Genomic DNA, 24,800 nt, shown 5'->3' on the forward strand with positions numbered 1-24,800 from the left:
TTTGTTAGCCTATGTCCATTGTAACTATTGAAAAATTTAATCAAGACCGTTATCTGTAGATCAATGGTCAGCAAAGTAATTATCTTGCTTTTAGAGTTATTTTGATGCTCAGACCTGTGGATACTCATTATTAATGCTACTAACAGCATTATTTGTGTTGCCATTCTGGATTCATGCTTAAAGAATCAAGTAATAAAAAAAAAAAACCTTACTTGAGTCATACATTGTGAAACATGCATTTGGAATGATTCCCTGAGAAAGCTGGGTGCAGAATACAAATATTTTGAATGGACTTATCTTAGAGTTGTACTGCTTTTTTTCCTTGTCATTTTAAAACCCTTAATACGAATAAATTGTTTGTATAGTGAGGCTTTTTAAAAAATCCTTAGATAAGAAATACATGGTTTGAAAGCAGAGAATAAAAACATGAATGATAATGGACGCAATGCCCAGGAGAAGGTCTTTGCCGCTGCTGCTGGGCAGGCGTTATAATCGGCTATTCGGTGTGTTTATTTCAGGCTGCAGATACTAGATAAAAGTGGCTGGTTGGTTGCCAGCATACGACTTAGTTGCCAAATGGAGTGTTTAGCACTTGTTACATATGACTTATATCACAAGTTCTTCCCATTAACAGTCTGCTGGTGATAACCTACTTGGCTTTTCATGTGGTTACTTTGAAACAGCCACTTGACAACATTTGGTATATCACAAAGTTTAATACTGAATAAAGGAGTTAGTCAATGACTACATGGGCTCAGCCATATACTGATACAGTACTTGGTGCAGAATTGGCACCCAGTCAATGTCTGTTCAATGAATGAAATAATCCTGTGTAAACATTTTTCTAGTTTACTGAACCAAAGTTAGGTCTATGGACTGAAAATATAAATGTCCAGAAAAGGGACAGAAATATAGTGCTTACATGTCCTGTAGGCTTGCATTTATATGGGAAGAAGACTTTCTGCTCATCTGTATTGTCATTGAATACAAAGTTGAATTAAATGAAATAATTGAAATTCTCCTCAGAATGTCCTTGAGTCTGAGTCAAAATGTAACTTTGTGATATTAAAAATGTCCATAATCTCAGGTCTATTTTTAAAAAATAGATTCACTTCAGGAATGTTGGCCCTTGATATGTAATAAAATATACATTAAATATGATGATCTTTATTTTTAGATTGAAAACTTGCAAGAACAACTTAGGGATAAAGACAAGCAACTGACCAATCTGAAAGACAGAGTGAAGTCCTTGCAGACGGATTCCAGTAACACAGATACTGCGCTGGCGACACTAGAGGAAGCTCTGTCAGAGAAGGTGAGTTTGGACTCAAAAATGGGGGCATCTGGATTGAGAGAAGCAGGGTTCAGAGATGAGCCAAGTGAATTAAAATTTACCTGCTTTTCCCCATTTGCTAATAATATCTTTGGTTTCCTCTGGGCCTCACACTGCCTTACCGACCTCTTCAGTAGGCTTTGTGTTCAAAACTCACCTGCAGCCAGGGAAATCTTTTTGAAATGCAAATCTGATCACATCACCCTTGTCCCCTGAAAATCCTTCACTAGCTTGTCATTCCTGTTAGAATGATAAAGACTAGACTCCTTATGCTGGCACAGTGCACCCCTCCCTCTGAGCTGACTCTTTTCTGACCAACACCTCTCCTGGCTGTTCCCTTCCTTCTTCCTTTCTCCCTCCCTTCCTCCCTCTGACCTTTCTTCCTTCATTTCCAGTCTCATCCCCATCCCCTATCTCTCTTCCCTGGTTTTCTGTGCTCTAGCTCTGCTGGCCTTCTAGATTTTGAAGTGTATCATGTTCCCTTCTCCCTTAGGCTCTTGGGACTTATTCTCACCCAACCTAGAATGTGGTTTAGTGTCTGCAGATGTAGTTCTTCACTGGAGAGGTCAGCTTCTTGAGAAAGTTGTGTTGTACAGTAGTCAAGAGTTTGGAATCAGACTGTCTGGGTTCAAATCCTCATTCTCACACTTAGTCCTTTGGAAAAATTAATTAACTTCTCATTTCCTCAGGGAAAATATTATTTTATTAATTAGTTTCTTAGGGATACCTCCTGAGGACCTCTATTATGTTCTCCTGAATACCATGAGCTTCTCAGAGCTCTTGTCACAGTCTCAGTTGTTCATGCATCTGTTTTTGTTTTTCGTGTTTTTTAAAAAAAATTTGTAGTTATAGATGGACAGCATGCCTTTATTTTATTTGTTTATTTTTATGTGATGCTGAGGATTGAACCCAGTGCCTCACATGTGCTAGGTAAGCGCTGTGCCACTGAGCTACAGGTCTGGCCCTCATGCATCTGTTTTTATTTGATTAATCCATCTCTCTGCTGGAGTCCAAACCTAGGCAATATTGTGTGTGTGTATGTGTGTGTGTGTGTGTGTGTGTGTGTGTGTGTGTGTGTGTGAGAGAGAGAGAGAGAGAGAGAGAGAGAGAGAGAGAGAGAGAAAGTGTGCCATCCTCGTGGCCTTGCACAGTATTTTTATGGAGCTGCTCTGTGGATATTGGCTATTGTGGTCACTGGGATGTCACAGAGATGAGAATGGGCAAAATCTTGACTCTTACAGACTTTAGATTCTACTGGGGTTGAGGGGAAAATAAACGATAAACAAGTAACAGATATATGTAGGATTTCAGAAGGTCATAATGTCTATCAACAAAAATAAAGTGGGAATGGGTACAGGGACTGTTGTGGTGGAGTGGCCAGCTGGGGCCAGGAAGGTGACATTTAAAAGGAAAGGGATGAAGGAAGTGACTGGTGAGTCACAAGCCCTTCTGAGGCAGGTGTACTAGGTGAAGGGAGGAGCAAGTACAAGGGGTGGGGAGAAGCTCATCTCCCAGGATCTCATGAGAAAAGATTTTGAAAATTGCCTTTTACTCTTTGGAGCTGGGAGGCCACTTTGAGGTGTTCCTCTGAATACATTTATAAGGATTATTTTTGAATAAGTAAAAATAAAGAAATGAAAGAATAAAATGAATGAATTAATGAAGAATGAAACAACAAATAAATGAAATCCATTAAGTAAATAGGTTATTCTGGGGGCTGGAGATGTGGCTCAAGCGGTAGCGCGCTCGCCTGGCATGCGTGCGGCCCGGGTTCAATTCTCAGCACCACATACAAACAAAGATGTTGTGTCCGCCAATAACTGAAAAATAAATATTAAAAAAATTATCTCTCTCTCTCTCTCTCTCTTTCTCTAAAAATAATAGGTTATTCTGATGTTTATTGACTTTTAAAATGATTTTTAGCCCATTTTAGTTTGGTCGAATTAGTTCATTTATTCTCTGAGCACCAATTATAGTTGAATTTCTGTTCTATATCTTCACCCCCAACACTCCCAATGTGTCCAAGAGCCAGTGGCCAAAAATAGTTCAGGTAAAGTTCTTTAGGAATTCTGAGACACAGCTTTATTTTGGGGCACTCAGACATGCAAAGTGTTGGGGAAGTCTTTAGGCCAATGTTTATTCACACTATTTTCAAATTCAGCTTGAAACAAAAGAGATCTCTTTTTTTCTTTGTTAATATTCTTTTCTTTTGTTCTTTTTAGGTATAAATGACAGTAGAGTGTATTTCAACATATTACATATATGTGGAGTATAACTTATTGTAAATTCAGATCCCATTCTTGTGGTTGTACATGATGTGGAGTTTCAGTGGTCATGTATTCATATGTGAACACAGGAAAATTATGTCTGATTCATACTACTATCTTTCCTAATCCTGTCCTCCCATCCCTTCCCTTCATTTTCCTTTGTCTAATCCACTGAACTTCTATTCTTCTCTCTTCCCTTTGTTGTGGGTTGGCATCTACATGTCAGAGTGAACATTCAACCTTTGGTTTTTTGGGATAGGCTCATTTCATTTAGAATGATAGTTTCTAGATCCATCCATTTATTGGCAAATGTCATAAAGTCATTCTTCTTTATGGCTAAGTAATATTCCATTATGTATATAAACCATATTTTCTTTATCCGTTCATCTGTTGATGGGCATCTGGGTTGTTTCCATAGCTTTGCTATTATGAATTAAGCTGCTATAAATATTGATGTGGCTGTGTAGTTGTAGAAATCTTAACTTTTAAAATGTGCAAGTAGATCCATCTGTGTTTTTTTCCCCTTGATGCTCTCATCATTTTTAATTCTGTAGTACTTTGCAGTACTTGCCCACAGGCTTTCTTTTGGGTGTCTTACCACAGTTATAACATTGCCTACACTGTTCCCTGTTATGAGAGGATATAAACTCTGGGGTAATGAGGTCAGATAGAAGGAAACCTAGGAGCCAGTGTCACATTTGCCACTAAGTAACTAGTAGACCCTGGCAAATAATTCTTCTTTACAGAACCTCAAACTTCCCATTTGTTGAATGGGAAAATTGGATTAAGTGGCCCCCTGCTTTCCTGAGCCAATGTATCTTAAAGATGATTTCTCTGCAGCTGAATTAACAGAAGGTAGTTATTAGGAAAACCTAAATTGTTAGGCCTCATCAATATCTACCAAATCTAACCTTGAGTGGTGCCTGGAAATCTGTATTTTAGCAAACTCTCCTGGTCTATGTGATGTGCACTGTAGTGTGAGAATCACTGCTAGGCCAAGAAAGAGCTATAACACTGTGGCTAGATATTCTTCATGATTCTATTAAAAATTATAACTTTAGGATTAAAACATAATAATTACAATATTTTATTTGAAGACATAAAAATATTGAATATGATAACTTTTCAGGAAAAAATATTCTTTCAATATTCAAGAATTTATTTCCAGAGATCTTTGAACTAATTTTGCTTGTAAAATTGGAATGTGGCAGGTGGGGGGAGATGTTGCTTCAAAAACTATTAAGATTATGTATGCATGTTGGGGTGATATGATGTCAGCTTATTCTTAAATCTTGGTTTCTTTCTTAAAATTCATAGAAGTAAACATATACTAAATAATTTTTCATGTTGTGGATTCTTGGCATGATTTTATCTCCCCCCCCCCCGCCTCCTGCACAGAACCTATTAAGGTTTGATTTATTCTAGTTTAAGTCCTAAAGCAATTCCCAAATCTGAAACTCGTCTTTTTATTTAAATATTTCCTTTGAGGATGAGGGGTGTTCTGGAAGGAAATCTGAGTGAGGTCTGTGGGAGGCTGCCTGCACCAGACTGTCCTTACTGCTTGCTAGTATATTACCTGAGGCAAGTCTTTTCCTCTTGGAGCCTCTTGGAATTTCATCTTCAAACTGCACCCTTGAATTACTTAAACTCCTAAATGTCATACTTTTCTGGAACTTGCTTGACAGTTTGCTAATCTGTAATCTCAGGCCAGTGGCATCTGAATTGGATGAGAAGTTGAAAATGTGGATGACTAAAAGGATCAGGCAGGGAGCAAAAATGGGAGAAATGGGATGCAGAAGAGACTATCGGTGACTATGGCAAGCTAGATCATCCCTGACCTGTTTCAAAACGTTTGAATTTAGATTTAAAAAATATTATGATGATCAAGTTAACCAAATTATTTTGTGGGCCAGCTTTGATCTATGAGCTGTTTAGTTCCAAATACCATTTGCATCCGATGTTTAGTTTTTCATACAAAAATGAATGATAACAGTGGATACAGAGCAATTAATTGGGGGAAATTTCCAAAAGATTCCCAAATCAGAATGCTACTATATTTGAAAAGCACAGATAAAACCATTGAATATGCACTGGCAAGTTTCTCTATAATAGGGCAAACAATAAAAGTTCAGTTATTCCAGTGATTATCAAACCTTGTTTGTATCTAAATAATCTTATCACCTAAGGAGTTTCTTAATTATAGTTTCCTTATTCCCATTTCCTAGAGGTTTTGATTCAGTTACTCTGCCTTGAAGCCTAGGAACCTGTGATTTTTAAGCATACCCAGAAATTCTGATACAAGTGGTTGAAATACCACAACTTCTAGCAAAATGCTAAATTCAAGCTTTTCCATCTTAAAGTTGGGAAATAGGTTCAGTGACGTGAAATGATTTGCCCAGAAAGAAATATTCTAGACATGTGAGCATCATGCCCTATTCCTGGGTGTGGGAAATTATCATTAATTAATTGTGACACATGCTGATTTCTCAACCCAGTACTCCCCAAGCAACTTTCAAACTAAGTTAGCTCTTGGTTGAGACTGTTTCCTCTCTTGGCACACCCATCTAAGGCTTCCCAGCTCACAAGTGGTGGTGTGCTTATAAGAACTTCACGATGTACATTTAAATTATTTTCTCCTCACGAATTCCACTTTTATCCCCACTTAATTGACTAGATCCTCTGTAACAAGGCATAGGGTTAAAAAATAAAATGGTGAGTAAAACCTTATGGATTCATAAGTTCACGTAATTATTTGCTGCCTTTTGGCTGGTAGACAGAATCCATCAGAAACTCTTCACCATTACCCTTGGATTATGACATTCTGGGATTGTGTTCCTTGTTTTACTCTCCAGGAATTTGTTCAGTTGTTGAGTTAAGGCTGAGTGTGACTCAGGCTGGGAATGTACTGCAGTAGCAGAGCTCTTGTCTAGCATGCAAAGGCCTACTTCAACCCCCAGCCCCACAAAAAGAAGACTGAATATGACTGAATTCTGTGATTGACACACAGAAGCTCCGGAGACAGAACTCACCATATTTATAAGGCTGGTCTTGCCAAGCTTTGCTGTAACCACCTAGAAGATAAGCAGTTGAGAAAACCAGAGAGCAGAGAAAGAGGCCCCTGCAATGCAGTTCCCACTCAGTGATAAAGCACAAATAGATTAGACCTGTGCTGTGCCAGATGAGTGCTCAAGGAACACTTGCCAGTGCAAATAAGGCTAAAGCAAGAACACATTGGAATTTCTGCAAGTCAGTTGTTAATCAACTAGATCCTGGCATATTAGGGCCTTTTAACACATGTTTTTGACATCTGGCCCCACACGGCTGACAATTAAATTAGTTTTGTGATTGACAGAGAAATATTTTGTACTATTGAATCATCAATAACAGTGCTGGCTGATTTTTTTTAAACTTTGACACTTTCTTGGTATTAACACAAATACATAATTTTATGAACCTTTCTTTGAAGTCAAGATGATCCTACTTTGTGTCTCTTTCTTTCCACCTGCCTCTTTAGGTGTGTTTTTTTAATACCAGACAGTTTGGCCCTGTAAAGGTCATAGATTGCCCTCTGGAAGGCTGGGTGGGGAGGGTGGGCATGCAGTGAAACTATGCAAAGGGTGCCAAGTGGGAATAAATGCCATGTGATCTGGCTGGAAGGATTCCTGGAAGATTTCCAAACAATGAAGTGACATGGTCAGTTTGGACCTTTAGAAATATCACTCCAGCAGCTGTGTGGTGGAAGTGATGAGAGAGGGCCTGGTAGCCAGGTAACTGGTTGTAGTAGAAGCAAAAGGTAGAAAGGGCTCCGTTAAGAATTTCTTGGAAATATACCGTGCACTATGGTCATTTCCTTCTGTTGTAGATCCCATAATCATTCTCTCTGCATTATCACAGGCAGAGTAATTTGGGACTGTAATTGGAATCATGAAGCAATAAATACAGGCAAACCAGTCTCATTTTTATTTCTATTCCCACCTCTATTTTTATAATAATATATTTCAGTTACATTTTTTAAATAATTGTGAAATAGTAGTGGTACTTTTTTTCCCCTTCAAAAGCATTAAATGTATAAATTATCATTGGGATAGCACAACTGCTTCCTCAGGGGATCATAAATCACATGCTGTTTTCAAACTAACCTCCTTCTGCACTAAACCTTGTTTTATAGTTACCTTGTGTATCTGGCCTCACCTTGTGCTATATACTTATAAGAATATGAAAGATAATATCAGGATCTTTAGGGTGTTTTTTACACGAATATTTTTTTTAACATGGCCATCCAAAAGGAAATTTAGAGAAGTGTTGAATACTTTGAAACTTATTTTAGAAATTTCACTCAATCTTTATCCAGGTGGAATGTTTCTGATCCCCCTTCCCAAAGAGTCTTTCTTTGGTATCAGTCAGATTCCACATTTTTAGAAAATATCTACCAGAGTAGTATTTTCATTTCAGTATGAAATGGAAAATCAGACAGACCTTCATGCTCCTTGAATATTTCTGGGCATGTATTTGTGGTTATGTGGTCTCATAAGCCTGATTAAGTATCAGAGATCTTCTGTTAGCAAGTTACCCTGGGGTGAGTCTAGTTCCTCTGGGCTCTGGGTTTCCTTACCACCATACCATCTCCAATAGTACTGACTCTGCCTCCAAAGTTGTGATGAGAACTGAAGAGCACATCACAATATGCAGTATCTCCCAGTCAAGGAATACTCTGAATTGTTCAGACTAAACCAGTGTTTTGAAATCTCTACTGATCACCAAGGAGTTATTGAAATTATTGAAAAATAAAACACAGAAGTAAACATTTCTAGGAGCATTGGAAAAATCACATACATATTGAGCTTATTGTTTATTTTGTCTTGAATTCTCATTTTAATTAGTCTATCCCTAAATCCTGGAGGTCTAAATTCAGTCCCCTATCTAGTCAGAGAAGAGTCTTTAGAAACCAGAGAATGTTCATTGATGCCAAACTGAGAGGCCAATCAAAGAGGCCCAAACCAAAAGGTTGGTTCTGCCTCTTCCCTTTGCCTGTAGAAGGTTTTGGTAAGTTTCAAATCTTGATGCTAGAATATGTCTCTTTTAGAACTGCTTTAGCCTTTATCCAGATACCACCATGATCCAAGTATAGCATCAGAGTTTGAATGTTAAGACCCCACACAACCCTATAATGCTAAGTTGTAATCACAAGTCAAAAGCAATATTAATGGTGTTTTGCAGATGCTAGCATGCACAACCTCTTTCCACAAACCCAATTTTGTGATTCTTGTGTGTGTTGATTCCTGTATTTTTAAGATAACAACCGTTTACTTTCCTTAGTGATTTGCTTTGGCACACACTAAATGGATTTTCACCTCTTCTTTTTTCATGACCCTTTCACAGGAGAGAATAATTGAGCGTTTGAAAGAACAACGGGAGAGAGATGATCGGGAAAGACTAGAAGAGATAGAATCTTTCCGCAAAGAGAACAAGGACCTAAAAGAAAAGGTCAATGCTTTACAAGCTGAACTCACAGAAAAAGAGGTGAGTCTGGAGGAACCATGAACCACATTGATGTCCTCATAAACCTGTATTCATTGAAGCTGTAAGAAACTTGGTGGAAGGGCTGTGGGAAGGCTTAGGGAACATTGTAACCTTTCTCTTGTTAAAGCTCTATGAATCGGGAGGAAACTATTTCTTGTAACTTCCTTCATCAGCAATGCCCTCTGGATAGCTTCTCTGTTCTGCTCTTTGCAGTGTAGCTCCTTTAGACTTTTCCTTGTGTTATACCAGCTTTGTGTGGTTTAGCATATTCCGCAAGTTTTTCAAAGTTCCTTGATCCTTTTGATTGAGCATGGATGAGGATGACAAGGATAACTCCACTCTATTGAGGGTCTGCTATATGCTAATGCTTGTGTTGGATGCTTTGTATTCATTTGTGCTTCTCAGATGGACAACCCAGTATCATAGTTTAGGAGTTGTAGCACCATGATGGACACAAAGATGGTTGCTCTTCTGGAATCTTATTTTTATATTTTAGTAAACAATTTCAAACAGTATTTTCATGCTGTAGTAAATATGAGTATAGAAGGTCAATGCCACCTGTGTTTTACTTTAAAGAAATTTCTTGCTTGGGGATTCTGGAGAGGATGCTTTGGGTTCTCCCCCCATACTCCAGCAGATACCTATAACCCCTTCAGTTTTCTTGAGGATGCTTTAGTGGAGATAAATGAGAAGTAGTCATACATATTATTTTGTCTAATCTCCACAACTCTGAGATTTGTGTCTACAATTGACCCATACATACGTGTTTTTGCCTGTAAGAAGTGTGCATCTGCTGTCCAACTGCTTGGGCTCTTTCACCCTGCTGGACTGATCCCATTGCACAGGTGTATATTTTCCTCCTTCACAGGAGTACCTCACCCTTGGATGTTGGTAATGTTATACAAACTAAAGTCCTGTATGAATTGGGAATGCAAGTAAAGAAGAAAAAGATTTGATGAGTTAGAGGAGTTTTGAGGAAACCCAGAAGCAAAATCCCTAAAATTTATGCCTGCAGTGTTTTGGAGAAGAGATTATTTCTTTGACATGAAAATTAAGAATTTAAGTCTTCTGCCTACTATTTTACTGCTAATCCAGCTTGGGGTTCTATAGTTACTATAGTTTGTGTGGAAGGAGGAAGGCACAGAAGCTTTGTCCTCATGTGTCACATTCCTCAGTGATTAGAAGTGTTATTTTTTTATACATCTACAAAATACCTTGTACAACAACTTCCAGATTAATATCTGAGGAGCACAGCCTTGCTAACTTGACTAAAATGGCCATCAAAACTCATGTTTTAAAACTTATAAAGAAGAATAGCATAGATTTGCAGTTAGCAAGGATCTTATAATTTAGATGGGGTGATTGTATGTCTTTACTATGACAAAATAACTAGATTGTAAGGTCCTTTGTTGTTTCAGTGGAAGTTATATGATAAGTATATGAAATCAGAGTTGTAGACCTGTGTTGAGACTGTTGTCTTCCTTTAATAGCTGGGTGACCTTCAACAAGATGCATAGCTAATGTGAGCCCTAGTTTCCTGACTTGAAACATGAGGATGGCTAACTGACCCTCACAGAGTGGTTAAGAGTGTGTTGCTGGGTGATGATGCCCTTCATCCTCAAGGTCATTCCAATGCACATGAAGCAGCCTAGCATAAATTGTTATTATTTTCAGAAAGATTCTGTGTGCTTAGTAACTCCAAGGTGCTGCAGAAAGATAAGAAAGTAATTCATACTGCCTAATTTGGGATGAAATTGGATTTTTTAGTCCCATAGTTAAATGTTGCTACCCATTTCATATTTGAATAGTGAACATTGCCCTTGTATGTAGTAAAGTTATGTTCATAGATACATGCAAATATTTATATCTTTAGTTTTTGAAATTTAGATTGAACAATGAAGTTCTTGGTTTCTGGACATGGTTGATGGCTGGAAGTATATAGGTAACCCCATGTCTGAATTGGGGAGATTCATTCTATCTGTTAAATCTGAATTACAAAGGACTGTAACATGAAGTCTACTTTACTCTAAAATTCAAAATATTTTATTTTTGATTCTTCAGAAGATGTTTGAAAAACAGTGATCTGTTTAAGTAATGGAATTTGATAAAAATTTAATAGGGACCGGTATGGTGGCCCATGCCTCTAATCCCAGCGATTTAGGAGGCTGAGACTGGGAGATTGCTAGTTGAAAGCCAGCATCAGCAACCTAGCAAGGCCCTAAGCAACTTAACAAGACCCTGTCTCAAAATAAAAATAAATAAATAAATTAAAAGGGCTGGAGATTTGGCTCAGTGGTTAAGTACCCCTGGGTTCAATTCCTGGTACCCCCCTAATTTTTAAAAATGGGATTTTAAAAAGTTTTAGATTTACCCTTCAGGGGAATTATTAAAGTCAGAATCTTCTTTCGTTTTGGTCTTAGAGTCTTCATGGTCTGATAGCAGTAAATGTAAATGAGGTTCAGGGTATCTGTTTTGCCATGATAGGTTAAGACCTTACTTCTATCATTAGCATGACTTTGAGATGTGAAAAGTGCATTCACCACACTGATTGGTCACATTTGATTCTACTGCAATTAGATCCTGCTTGATTCTGTAAGCTGGCCAACTTTAATTTCCTGGCTAGAGCTGACTATTGTTACCTTGGTAGGACTATATTTACCCTTTCTGTCTAATGCATACTTTATTGTTAAGTATAGAATCAGTATATTCAAATTGAAGACATAGCTAGGAGAAATTGTGGTGTTTCACTTACCAGCATTCTTTTTCTTTCAGTCTAGTTTAATTGACCTCAAAGAACATGCATCTTCATTAGCTTCTGCAGGACTGAAAAGGGACTCCAAATTAAAATCTCTAGAAATAGCCATCGAACAAAAGAAAGAGGAATGTAGCAAACTGGAAGCCCAGTTAAAAAAGGTAAGTGAGGTCTAAGAAAAAAAACCACGCTCATTTTCAAAAGAATTTATTGAATGGGAAAGGAAAAGGCATTTTTCAAAAGAAAGAAATTCCTTATCTTTGCTGTCTACTGATAAAAGTATTACTCTTTATTCCTAAGAAGTCTACATTAAATCTGTCTGTGAACCTAAAAAATTATCTTAAGTTTCCAGCCTAAAGAAAACTTGAAAAATAGATGAAATTAGTAGAAGAAATGAAAAATATAAAAACCAGCCATTATTCTCTGGGCAAATCTCAACTATCATAAAAAATAAATGGAAATGTTTTCAACAAACCAAGGAATCCAGGGGCCCCATTATACTTCGATGAACTAGAACTACTTTTAGAAGTAGGTTAATTTTTGTATGAGAACTTTGCAAATTTTCCCTAACAACACTAAATTCTAGAAATTCACCACTATAGTCAAGTCCCAGCATATCTGTAGAATGACTGTTTATCCTTGACCCCAGATGACCTTACTGTCTAAGAAAGCTTGTTGTGTATAGAAGGCTGTGGAAAGGAAAGCAGGGGCTTTCCATTGTGGCATTCACATGCTTTCTCTGACCTGGACATTCTTGTGGAGTGCATTTCCAGTCATGCATGGTTCCTTTGACTTTTTCCCTGTGTTGTTTGGTACGTCTGCACTCATCGTTCACATACAAACTCATAATGTTATGAGTTTAAGCATTTCGTTTCCCTTTGACAACTTATAAACTTATTCAAAACAGATAAGAATTTAAACATTAACATATAAAGCATATAATAAAAGTTGGACGGTGTAATTCATAGCATACTAGAATCTACAGTTATGAAGACAAATGACATGGATGGACAGGGATGTGATGGAATCACATACTGATGGAAGAATCATTCCAAATATTTTAAAATTTAATATCCTATTTCTTATGGTGCTGTGTAACTGAAATGTGACTAAAGTTATGCTCACTTTACAGAACATTTTAGGAAATTGTCATTAGAAATTTCACACTGAGTCTATTTACTAATACAGAAAGAGATAAATATACAAATTAAATTTCTTCATAACGAAATGGCAAGAAAAATCTCTGTATTACAAAATATGTTTCATAGTGCACTCACCATTTACCTGATTTCGAGCAATATTAAGCAGGAATCCTGAACAGTAAATAAGAGAATTAAATTACCCATTCAAGGGCATTTAAGTGCAGTTTGATTTGGCTATTTATGCATTGGGAGTATCATATACATTATTGACACATTATAAAAGTGCCCTTCAATATGGCATACATGCATATGCATATTAGGATATATATCTATGAAACATCATTTTTACTTAATAAAACAATTTTGTGACCATAAGGTAGGTGCCAAGATAACTTTATGAGACAGAAATTCACCAGATTCTTGGTATGGTCTTCATGATCTTACCTCACTTGTAGTGTGTGAGTGTGGAATGAAATAGGACCTCAAATATATATGATCCTGAAAGACACCCTCCATCAACTCTGATGAGCTGTTATGGAGGTCAGGCCACCCTGTTTATGATTTCTGTAGACCTCATGCACTGCACCCTCCTTTTTAGTAAGTCATCTTACTTTTTAGTAAGTCATCTCTGGAATTTGAAATTCCCTGGCAATTAAAAAGAAGGTTCACATATTGATGCTTATAGTTTTCATGTACATGACTTAGTTTAATAAATCAACATCTATGCAATTTAGTATAGTTTCTTCAGCATAGCTGTGGTTTGCCCGAGAGATCACTCATAGTGTTTTCCTTGTACTCTCAGGTAGACAAATTTACTGGAATTCACAGACCAAATCCTGTAAATATTATATCATTATTCCTAACAGATTTTAACATTTTGTAATATCACCAGAAGTGAAATGACAAATATGGTGTCTTTCTATAAAGAAACTATTTAATTTATGAAAGGATAACTTATTTCTAAGTATTTACATAATCTTTGCTTATACTGTCTCCTAAGTGCATAGTACAGTGAGTTTAAATAAGGTAATGATAATTTAAATATTTTTATTCCTAACCTGTAGATGTTGTTTTGTTGCTTTTGGCTCTTTAGCATTAACTACATTCAAAAGTTTAAAATAGTTTTTTTCAGTAGTCTTTAATTCTGCTAATAAATAGTTCCATAAAAACCTCAAGTACCCATCACCTTAAAAAGAATTGAGATCTACGTGAAATATTTGAAATTATAAGCCAACAGTATGTGAATATGCATATAAACACATCATTTACTCATGGAAAAATAAGCAGCTATAAAAGCTTAAGGAGTGTCTGGGCCTCCTTTTAAGTAAAAGGGTTTGTGACTTGTGAATAAAATATAAAGGTTGACTAAATGAAAGCTGAAAATATAATAGTTTTATTATGTCATAAATACACCATGTATTCTCAGTGGAACTTTGCTCAAGATTTGTGAGAATCCAGTATTTTTTGCCTTAAAATCTATACAAGATCATAGATGTGTTTATTTGAACAGGCACCTAGTTGGCCAAAGACAGTGAAATCAAAAGAGAGATTTTAATTGATTTTTATCTTACAAATAATGCTTAACTTTGATAAGCTGAATTTTTACACAACAGTGGGCAGAACATTCATACACATTATTACTTTTAACCCTTCATTATACTGTGTAGATTTAAGACATCTTCAAATCTTTAGTGATGAAAAAATGGTTATAGCAGAAAAGAAATTACCCTTTAGACATTCCATCCCACCTCTTAAACATGGCACAGTCAGATGTTCATGTGTGAGGAAATCTTTACTGATATTGGTAAGACTGATTAAAAATGCTAACCAAATTATGAGTAACCAGTAGTTATGAGTGTGCTTTATAATTCAGTGCATTCATCAGTTATAGACATCGACATATAGAAAAGAACCTGATTATTAATGCATGGATCATTTTGTTTTTTTTAAGAGTATTTGAGGTTCAAGTTGTAGAAGGTAATTTGATTTGTATGACTAGATCAGTTCAGAAGCAACAGTTATTCAAAGTGTTATGATTTATGCTCCTCAGTAACTTTCTAATTAATGTCATGCTTGAGGAGAGGGTTTTCTAAAACCATGATAAAATCATTATTTATTTATTCAAGTTGAAGGAACAGGAATCTGGCTCATAAAAAGGCATATCTCAGCTTAAAGCAAAGTAACAGTTTCCATAATATTTCACCTTCTACATCTTGATGTCTAGCCCCAAATTATTGGTGCAGGTATTTAAGAAATATCGCTGGAGGGTGCTATTTAAAATAATATTCAGTACATTTAAATCCAGAAACCTAAATCTGCACAAAATTGACAGGAGACCATTACAGGTTCTAAAGCACTTGGAACATAACAGGATATCTTTGAAAAGTAATTATTTCTTAATTCTAAACTAACAATAGAAACTGGTAATGGGCAATGGATAATACTGTATTGTAGGTCTCTTTTGTTATCTTACTGACTTAATTTTTTTTCTTTCTCCATTTAAGTTAATCTGATAATGTTTTGTTTACTGATATTTTGCTATTGCTAACCTGCCATTTGCTAATCTGTATTTTTCTGGAGTTAGACTGAATAGAAAATTCAAGCTTGTGTTGGTATAAAAGAAGAGCTATAAATTCAATGATAAGATTTAATTAATCTTTTATTATTACCATCTTTGAAGTTCAGGTAATAAATTATGGGCTTGGCCAAAAGTACTTCTTCTGATTCATTGCTGGAGGCCCGCACTTCATGTATCATCAAAAGTGGACAGCTTTCTTTATTTCATGGGTTATTTAACTTGAGAAAGGGAAAGTAATACAAACCTTAAATTTCTTATTCCAGCTATTCTTTTATCGGAGCCAAAATCAACATTTGTATTTCCCTAGAGCCTCTCACTTTCACTGTGGAATGTTTAGAAACTGAAATTTCTTCTTTTTTAACGACCAGTTCGTCTGTGCGAATGCACTGGATTTGTTGAGCTAATGTTGTTTTTCTGGATCTTTCCTTCTTTCCCGGTCTGTGCTTCAATGCCTCCCCAACTTTGCAATGTAGCAAGCTGAGCAGTTGTTCAATCAGATGTACAACCCAGTAAGTCATTTCTGAAAGTTCCCGCTGTAACATATCAAAGCATGAGGATCCACTGATCACATGTCACAAAGTGCCATACTGGGGAGGCTTCAAAAATATTTATTAGTCCCTTCTCATTTCCTTTCTATCAAAAGAAATGACTTGTGCAGAGGCCATTGTCATTTCTTTTTAAATTAAAAAAAAAAAATTAAGAACTCAAGGAAATATTCCTAGCTCTGATACTAGCTTCTTCTTAATTTCAAATCTATTTTTCTGTAGAAAAACAGAAGTCAGCTAAAGATTTACACTCATGAAATTCATCCTCAGATCCTTTGGACACAGACTAATCTATGTCAAAAGGAATAGCATTTGTAAAACAGCAAAAATTCAATGTATGTTGTGTTGATGAGATAGACATTAAATTTAGATTTAACAATAAAAATCTCTTTGAGATTAGTAAATATATGACATTATTGTGGGTTTTGTAAGACATGTTTTAAAAACATGTCATTTGATTGGGGAAACCATAATATAGTATCCTAATAACAGATAATAGCAGTTCTCCTTATAGCTTCTCAGAGTACAAAAATCAGGTAACTAGTAAAAAAATTTATAACATGGTCCAGATGCCACCACTATTTTTTTATCCTAATGATGTGTATATTTATGTGAAGCAGTTTGTTTCTTTATTTTTTAAAAAGAAGGTTTTTTTTTCTTTTTTCTTTTTTGTCTCAAGTTGGCTTACTGAGAGAAATGTTTCTAAAGGTGGCTAGAATTTATCATTTGGCAAATATGATCTGAACTATCATGCATTCTAATTATCTCCTATTTATAAATTTCCATCATGGGAAAAAAGTAATAGGATAGATAAAGGAAACAAAGTTAGCTAACGACTTTTTGTTAAGCATGCTCCAGGATACATTTAGCTTGATGTGCAAGATATTCGGGTGTACTTAATTAGATTCATCCTCCACCCTTCATTCTTTACAACCAATTTTATTTTTGCAAACAGAATTCCTAAAGCCCTGTAGGAGCATCTTTATTAACTATTTCCCAAGCATGGATTTTAGCAGAGTAAGCAAAAACAATCCAGGTTTCCTTTCCCTTAGCACTTGAATGGAAGTGTTAATAAGCAGGCTGAAGACAGTAGAGAGGTGAAGAAAGACAAATAAGATTGGAATATCTTTAAGCTTGAAAATACACCCTGGGAAAAATGCATGTTCTTTTTTCTTTTTTTTTAAAGATTATTTTAAAAGGGTATGAAGTAATCCTGTTGAAATTATTTCATACCTACTCGTTAGGGACAGGAAAAAAAACTAAGTATTTCATAATTGTGGAGGTACAAAGGACAGATGGGGATGGCTTTGTTTCTACAGCAGTGAAAATTTACCACAACCATAGCAGGAGTTCATATCCCTATCTGGATAGGTAGGATCAAAGACACAACTCAGTTAACTTTTAGGCCATTTTTAGAAATATTGATCAGAAACATCATCAGCTTCTCCTTCACTTCAGCCCCAGTGATCTTCTTCAGTATACAGAAGCAAACTTTTTAGTCTTTTCAGTGACTAATTCAAAAATCATTGACTGACTTTCCTTCCCAAGTTAATTAAGCTAGCCCATTGGTTTGGCATCCTGGGAATATAGCCAACCCTCATTATTTTAACTCCCCTTGCCTACAGATATTCTCAGGGTCCAATTCTTTGTTGGACTGATAGGAACAGACCATGATGGATTTTCTCTCCTTAATAGTCTTTTAAAAAATGACTATGTTTTCCCTAGTAATAAAAATAATATATGTCCACAGTACAGAATTTGTAAAGTATAGAAGGATATAGAAAAAAAAAATAACAGGATGTCTCAGTGCATAGAGATAATCACTAGGAACATTTGGGTTGCTCCCTGCCCAGGCATTTTTTTGCTATTACTGTTCTCTTCTGTTCTTTATCTTCTTCTTTTCTTGCTTGCTTCTTTCTTCTTACTTCTCTTTTTGCCTTCCTTCTCCTTTCTCCTTTATCTTTCTTTTTCTTACCTAATATTCTATTTCTTTTTATGAAGTTGTGTTAAAGTGATTATTCCTTTTATATCCTATTTTTAAAAAACTGCATATCATTAGAAATTGTTTATATCCATTAACTATTCTTCCAAAATGTCCTTTCAATGGTGTTTACTGTTCTATGTTATTTATATTAATGTTGGTCATTCTTCCCTCTTTTCTTTTTTGGTTTGCTAGTAGTATAAATAATGCTCTGAAAAAAACTTTATTAATTTCTCCACACTTTTTTTTCCTCATAGAATAAATTTCTGGGCCAATATTTAAAAAAACTTGCCATAGTTCCTGCTGTATTGCAGGAACTCAGAGAAATTCTGCCAAGGCACACTTCTTTAAGCACTGGTTAAATGTGGCCTTTTGGTCACACCCTGGCCACTACTGAGAATTGTCATTTTCCATAACTTTGAAAAATGCTCAGGTAGAAATTTTTTCTTTTTAACTCTCCTGTCTTTAATTATTAGGATTTTAAGTATATTTTCTTAATATTCTCCTTTCTGTAAATTGTTTAAGTCATTTAAGCATTTCCCTTTGAGTATCCTGGTTTATTCATCAGTTTATATGGAGTATGCTGTGGCTTATATAGAAATTTTGTCAGATTTGTGGAAATTTTGTTTAATTAAAAAATGTCTTTTTTAAAAACACATAGAACTATTTTTAGGTTCTCAACCTGTGTTTCTCGTTAGGATATTCTCATTGCCTTTATTCTTTGAAGTCATTTTCCAGTTTTATTTGTGAGCTGAATTTAAATTTTTTGCATTGTTATGTTTTACATAAATTTAACTCCTTTACCCCTTATTAATTTATTTTGATTCATTATGAGAAGTGAGGTTCTAACTATATTTTTCTAAATTATTGACCAATATCCTATCACTGTTTATCAAATAATTCATTCAATAAATTCTTTTTGCTTTTCATTTTGTCTTTTTTTTAAGTTTCATTTGTTTGTTTTAAGGTCCTTATCTTATAATTTTCTATCTTTCCAGGTGAATTTCAGGGTCACTTTATCAATTTAATAGCACAACTGGTGATTACTTTAATCTAAATTACATTCATTCTAAACAGTGATTTTAGAATGATCAATATATTTCCAGTTTTTTTCCATTTATAAACTTGATACAATTTTTATTCATTTCAGTGGTTTTTTATAGTAAAGTTTTGACATATTTCTATTATAGGACTGTGGGGGTTTTTATAGATAGTCTGAAGCAGTTCTACATTTATAATTTTTAAGTTGCTATTTGAATGCTGTCTTTCTTATATTTTTCTAACCAGTTATTGGTATCAAGGAAATGTCTTTTATTTATTTTGTATGTTTATTTTGACCATGGCCATCCTTCACATTTTTGGTGAATTATACTCATTGTTTTTGCTACATAAGGTAAATTTACAGTCATCTCTAGGTCTATCAATCTATACTCAATCAGAGTAAACAAGGATTAAGCTTTGAAGTCCTCCCACATGTATTTTTTCCCCATAGAATAGAAATAAACCTTTTACTTTTTTTTTTCTTTATTCCAGTCAGTCCATTGTACTGAGTGATACTCTGATGCCATTTCTAAAATTTTGCCTTTGTATCCTGACTCTTTCTTATAATGATAATCTTTCTGTAGCTTAGCTACTAATCTTTGCTCCTGGAGGAGTTTTGTCTTGTCATTGTGAAACACTGTGCAGGGTATCTTCAGTTGAGTCCTTTTTCTTCCCTTGGTTCTTAATTCTAGACAAATAATATGGTTTTTTCATCAGGCTCAAATACCTTCTTTGCTGTAGCCCTCCTAGTATTGTGCTCAATGATGGTATCCAGGATTTGTTCCTAAAATTTTAAGTAAATCTTTAGAGTTTCTAGACCCCTCAACTTAGTGCTTGTATAATATCCTCGTTACTGTATGATACTGGGCTTGGTACTGCCAGGGGTACCCTTGAGATTGGTCTGATGATCCCAATACAGGAGCCTCCCCTTTGACCCTCACCTAATTACTAGCTATTTGAAGTCCCATCTCTTCTGAACATATCTTTTGCAGGGATCATGTTTTACAAGACAAAAATCAAGCATTTTTCCATTCCAGAGAAAGAAAAAAAGTCTTGTCAGTGTTCAGTGAGGTCTTCCTGAATTATGTGTCATCATAGGACTATGTGATCCCAGGAGCGTAGTGGGCTGAATTACAAATGCTATCATAGTGATTGTTTAGGCTTAGTGCTTTCTTTTTATGATATTTTTAGCTTATTTCTGAAAACTATTTGATTTATTCTTAGACTAATATCCCCTGACATAATGGAAGATTATAGCTATTTAAGAGATAGCTCAGTGAATACATACTGCATGTGCGAACACAGGCACACATAAGAACACTCACTGGATATTCTAAAACATAGGACTTCAAAAAAGAACTTTGGTTCTTTTACATTGCTAATTTTAGGAAATTCCAAAGTTAACAGGAACCACGTTAATAATTATATTTTGGTTGGGGAGTCTTATTGTATGTAAAGCATATAGTGGGTTCTTTTTATTTTGGGGGTTTGACATGAGAAAAAGTATTTGGAGTATTTGTTATATATATATAATTTGTTTCATCTATGAAAAAAATCTCTATTTGGTATGGTTGTTTTAACATAAAAATTGTAAATATACTGGATGTAGTTAGCTTGAATTGTGAAAGAGTGATTTCCCATAAAACTAGGAAGTACAAGATTTCGATGTATTTCATCATTAGTTTCAAAATGTATTACTTAGGCTCATTTATTATGCCTAGTATTGATTTATTGTATTTAAATGAAATTTAAATTTCATAACATGTTTTAGTTCTATCTCCCCCTTAGAAACTTTATTTTAATAAGTTAATATTTTGTTCATAACTTAGAATTAAGTGAAGATTGGTACTCTTTTAGAAGATTGAAATTGAGTATAATGTTTGAAATAGTTTATATGCCCTGTTCTGCTGTTAAGATATGAAAGGAATGTTAAAGCGCTGTCAAAGGACTCTAAACCAGCAAAGCACCGGGAGTAGAGAATCATATTTTTATAGTACATGAATTTATCAAGTTATTGCTAAAACCCAGAAGCAGCAGGGATGAAAAATCAACAGATTAATTAGTTAACATTCTGCTTGTGTTTTATGTTCATGACTAATCATTTGCTTATTTTGAGGGAAATTATTTTTTGTTAAAATTGTTAAGACTCATTTCAAAGGGAGAGTGTTATATAATATTATAATTGAATATTCCCTGCCTTGTTTCACAGCAGGTTTTTTGGACCAAAGTTAATGCTTTCCTTCCTAGGCATCTGGAATGATGAACTAGTATTTTACTAAAAATAATCAGTGATCAACCTTTATAAGATTAAGTTCAAATAAAGTTGGGATGTGTGATTTGGATACCTGTCAGCCTCCAGCTTTGGCTTTAGCGGCTTTTTGCTTTAGTTTGATTTAGATAGAGTATTAATCTGAATTTTTTCTTCTTCTTTTATTTTTCCTGAAACAGTTCTAATTTCTTTAATTAAAATAACTGTTAGGTATTGTAATGCTATTCATCCCAAGTCATGACTAGATTCCTCTTTATTCTTGATCCAGGCTTTCAAAGTAATTCACATCAAAATGCTGAGACTTGCCCATATCAGTGAGGCAAAAATTTTGTTTTGATTATTCCCATTTGTGGGGAAGTTTTCCCACATATGGAAATACAAGAGACATAATATGGAGTCCCCAAAATCTTACTGATCTAATATACAATATAGAAATTTCTGTAATGCCAGTTCCCAATTATCTGTGTGTTTCTAAAAAAACGTTTAAGTGTTATTCTATAAGTTTTAAGAAATATTTTGAGGCAGAAAATACACATCAATATGGATTATCAAGAGGGAACAAAGTTGATGTGCCTTAGAATAATGGAACAGGCAAGCACTTCCCATGTGGGGGAGCTAAATTCAAACCAACAGATCCCTAAGAGGAAATAATTACTGGACATTTTCAATTTAAATCTTGCATAGGTCAGAATCAGGCCATGGTAGGAATTTCTTGTGGAAATGATTTATTGAAATAATTCATAAGTCTCTTCCCCAACACCTGACACAGTATCTAGGGTATGTTAGGGTAAATCTGCTACCTACTTTGATCCGTATCAGGGTCAGCCAGTACAGATTAAAGAACTCATCATTTGAAAAGAATATTTCCTAAATATAAATAAAGTGCTTCCTTCCATTTTGAGAGCTTGTTCTGGCCTTAGAATTTTGAAGATAGCATTGGTTTTATAAACTCAGTTTCTTCCTTTATTTATTTTTCAGTATAGTGTCACCCCTGTGTCTGTGGATCTGAGTATAACACACCCATGTTAAAACTTTCAGCCTATCCTTTGAAAATTTGTGATTTACATTGAATAGAGCTGATTATCTTTACTAACAGTTATAAATTCTTTGGAGACATCTGCGTCCAATATTTAGGATGACCAGGGACTCCACCAGCCTTCCCAATCAAGGGAAGCTCTGTCATTGTTTTCGTGTGACTCAAGAAGCAGCTCTTATTCTCACATCTTTATATAGCTCTTTTAAAACCTGTCTTTTATCTTTTAACATAATCACGTTTCAAAGTTATCTATTTACACATTTATCTAAAAGTCCTTCTAAGAATTCTAGCATCAAGATTGAAGGTAATTTGACTTAATTTTTTTTCCTTGAGTCAGTAGATATTAACCTGACAGTAGAAACAGAAAGAGATATTTAACTCACAGATATTATTGAGGCTTGTCTATTCTTTTTAAAAGGATGAATCATTAGCACATGCAAGTATTATCTAACAAATACTAAGCCAGCTATAAACTTAGCTATGGGCTTTATTTTAATAATATGACTTAATTCAACATCACATGAGGTCAGGAGAGCTATAGTCTAGTATACCCCCACTCCACCCCAGCTTTCTGTATCTCTCAACATCCCATGAGTCCTTTAACCATACCTACTTACGGAGTTGAAAAGACTGTGAACCCATCTAATTCCACTCAGGGTTGAAAACTGGCATGGGGGTATCCTCCTCAAGGATTTAAGAAAAAGACTTGTGCTTACATACCTACACTAGCAGCTGGCAGGCTGTGCTTTCTTTGAAAACCTACCAGGGAAGCTTTTTAAAGAAGCCCATAGTATTTTGGTGATGAAAATTCAATAAACCTATTTACTTAGCTGCTTCTGGGATGCATATTATAATAATGATAAAAATGCAAATGAATAATACCTTCCCCATGTTCCTTATTATGTAGTTTTTACTGTCTTTAGAAAGGTTAATTTATTTGCCATAGACATTAGACACAGTGTTAGATTTAGAATCTAGGTCTCAACTAGTAATCCTGTACCCACTTATTCCAATTAATGATGATAATCAAAGAATAAAGACAACCCAGATAAACCACAGTTGTTAACTGCTAGCTCATTGTGAATCTTTAAAAATCAGAATTGGGAAAGAAATTTTGACTCTAGACAGAAACAGGCAATCAAAATATGTTTATTCATTTGTTTTGAATGCTTCTACTTGCTCATTAATTAATAAATGCTTTTTAAAGATCTCAATGTCCTTGGTTTGGATAGTTTAAGAAATCTCAGGAGAAGGTTTTTAGCTGCTATAGAATAATGGTAACAGGATAAAAATGAAAGAGGCTAATGTGAAGATTTTACTTCTTAGTTTTTTAAAAACTGCATATTTTTAATGTTTTTCTGTCACAGAATTAATGAGTTGATTTTTATTTTTCACAAATAGAAGTAGGTGTGTGGAGTAGTTACTTTATTTTAAAAACAGAATATCTACATTTTAAAAATGGAGATTAGGGAATTTGAATATCTATTACTTCAATTTAAAATAAAATTATTTGATGAATAAAATCCTGAAGGTCTATTAGCTTAGATTTTTCTTTCAGACTATTTTAATTATAGTGAAAAAGTTTAATAATCTACTATAATGAAATCCTGAGTGAGTACTAAATAAAAATAAATATCTTCGGAGATATGTTGGTAAAAAGGAGTTAATTGGTACCTGATAGTATGTTGAATTGATATTTTTTCCCAAGTTCTTTGAAGTTGAGGTTATTTCTTAAATAAGGAAATCTTAGATGAAAGAACATGAAAGCAAATTATTCCCCTTTTATCCTCATGCTTAAATAATATGTTACATGCAAAATTATTATTTTAAAATGATTATTTTGTCATAAGTATGAAATTTATTTTATTTATACTAATTTTTGAATTTTTTCTACTAAATCATTGCAAAGACTGTCAAACCTCTAACAGTAGTATTAGTATTAATTTTTCTAACATGCATGATTCATTGGACCCCACAATAGCTGTAGCTTGCTTGCCTTGTTTTTTCCCTGAAATTAAACAAAAGAAAACGTGCAGTAAAGTCCAATGAACATCTGCTCTACGTAGCAAAACAGCAGAACAACTGAAATCTTAATAAATTAATATTTTATTGCTTCATATGTGGATTTTGGAGATCCATACAGATATGACTCCTCTGAACTTTCTATGTTGAATGTGCACTGTTGTTAAACTACTTGTTTTTTTCCTGCCTGCTCTTTGAAGAAGTCAATTAGGAATAATGGGAAACAAGGGGTAGGCAAAACATTGCAGTGCAGTGTTATTTCCATCTGTCTGGGAATATTTCAGCCAAAAGTTTATTTTGGGAAAAAAAAAGCC

General features: G+C 34.8%; 1 protein-coding gene across 19 annotated transcripts in view; it reads left to right on the plus strand.

Moving 5' to 3' along the window:
- Positions 1-24,800, plus strand: part of Erc2 (ELKS/RAB6-interacting/CAST family member 2) — an 873,922-nt gene that overhangs the window by 415,897 nt on the left and 433,225 nt on the right. For 10 of the 19 annotated variants that reach the window (XR_013434457.1, XR_013434456.1, XM_078038390.1 and 7 more), the window contains 5 exons: positions 1,178-1,315; positions 8,980-9,120; positions 11,893-12,033; positions 16,066-16,101; positions 24,687-24,716. Coding sequence is in view for 17 of the 19 variants with exons in the window: in XM_078038390.1 (XP_077894516.1) it covers positions 1,178-1,315; positions 8,980-9,120; positions 11,893-12,033; positions 16,066-16,101; positions 24,687-24,716 (486 nt within the window). In the remaining 2 variants the exon portion in view is untranslated. The remainder of the gene's footprint in view (positions 1-1,177; positions 1,316-8,979; positions 9,121-11,892; positions 12,034-16,065; positions 16,102-24,686; positions 24,717-24,800) is intronic. The other 9 variants (XM_040289756.2, XM_078038397.1, XM_078038394.1 and 6 more) reach the window with 2 other exon arrangements.

The sequence above is a fragment of the Ictidomys tridecemlineatus genome, chromosome 2 (genome assembly GCF_052094955.1).
Source record: "Ictidomys tridecemlineatus isolate mIctTri1 chromosome 2, mIctTri1.hap1, whole genome shotgun sequence".
Lineage (NCBI taxonomy): Eukaryota > Metazoa > Chordata > Mammalia > Rodentia > Sciuridae > Ictidomys > Ictidomys tridecemlineatus.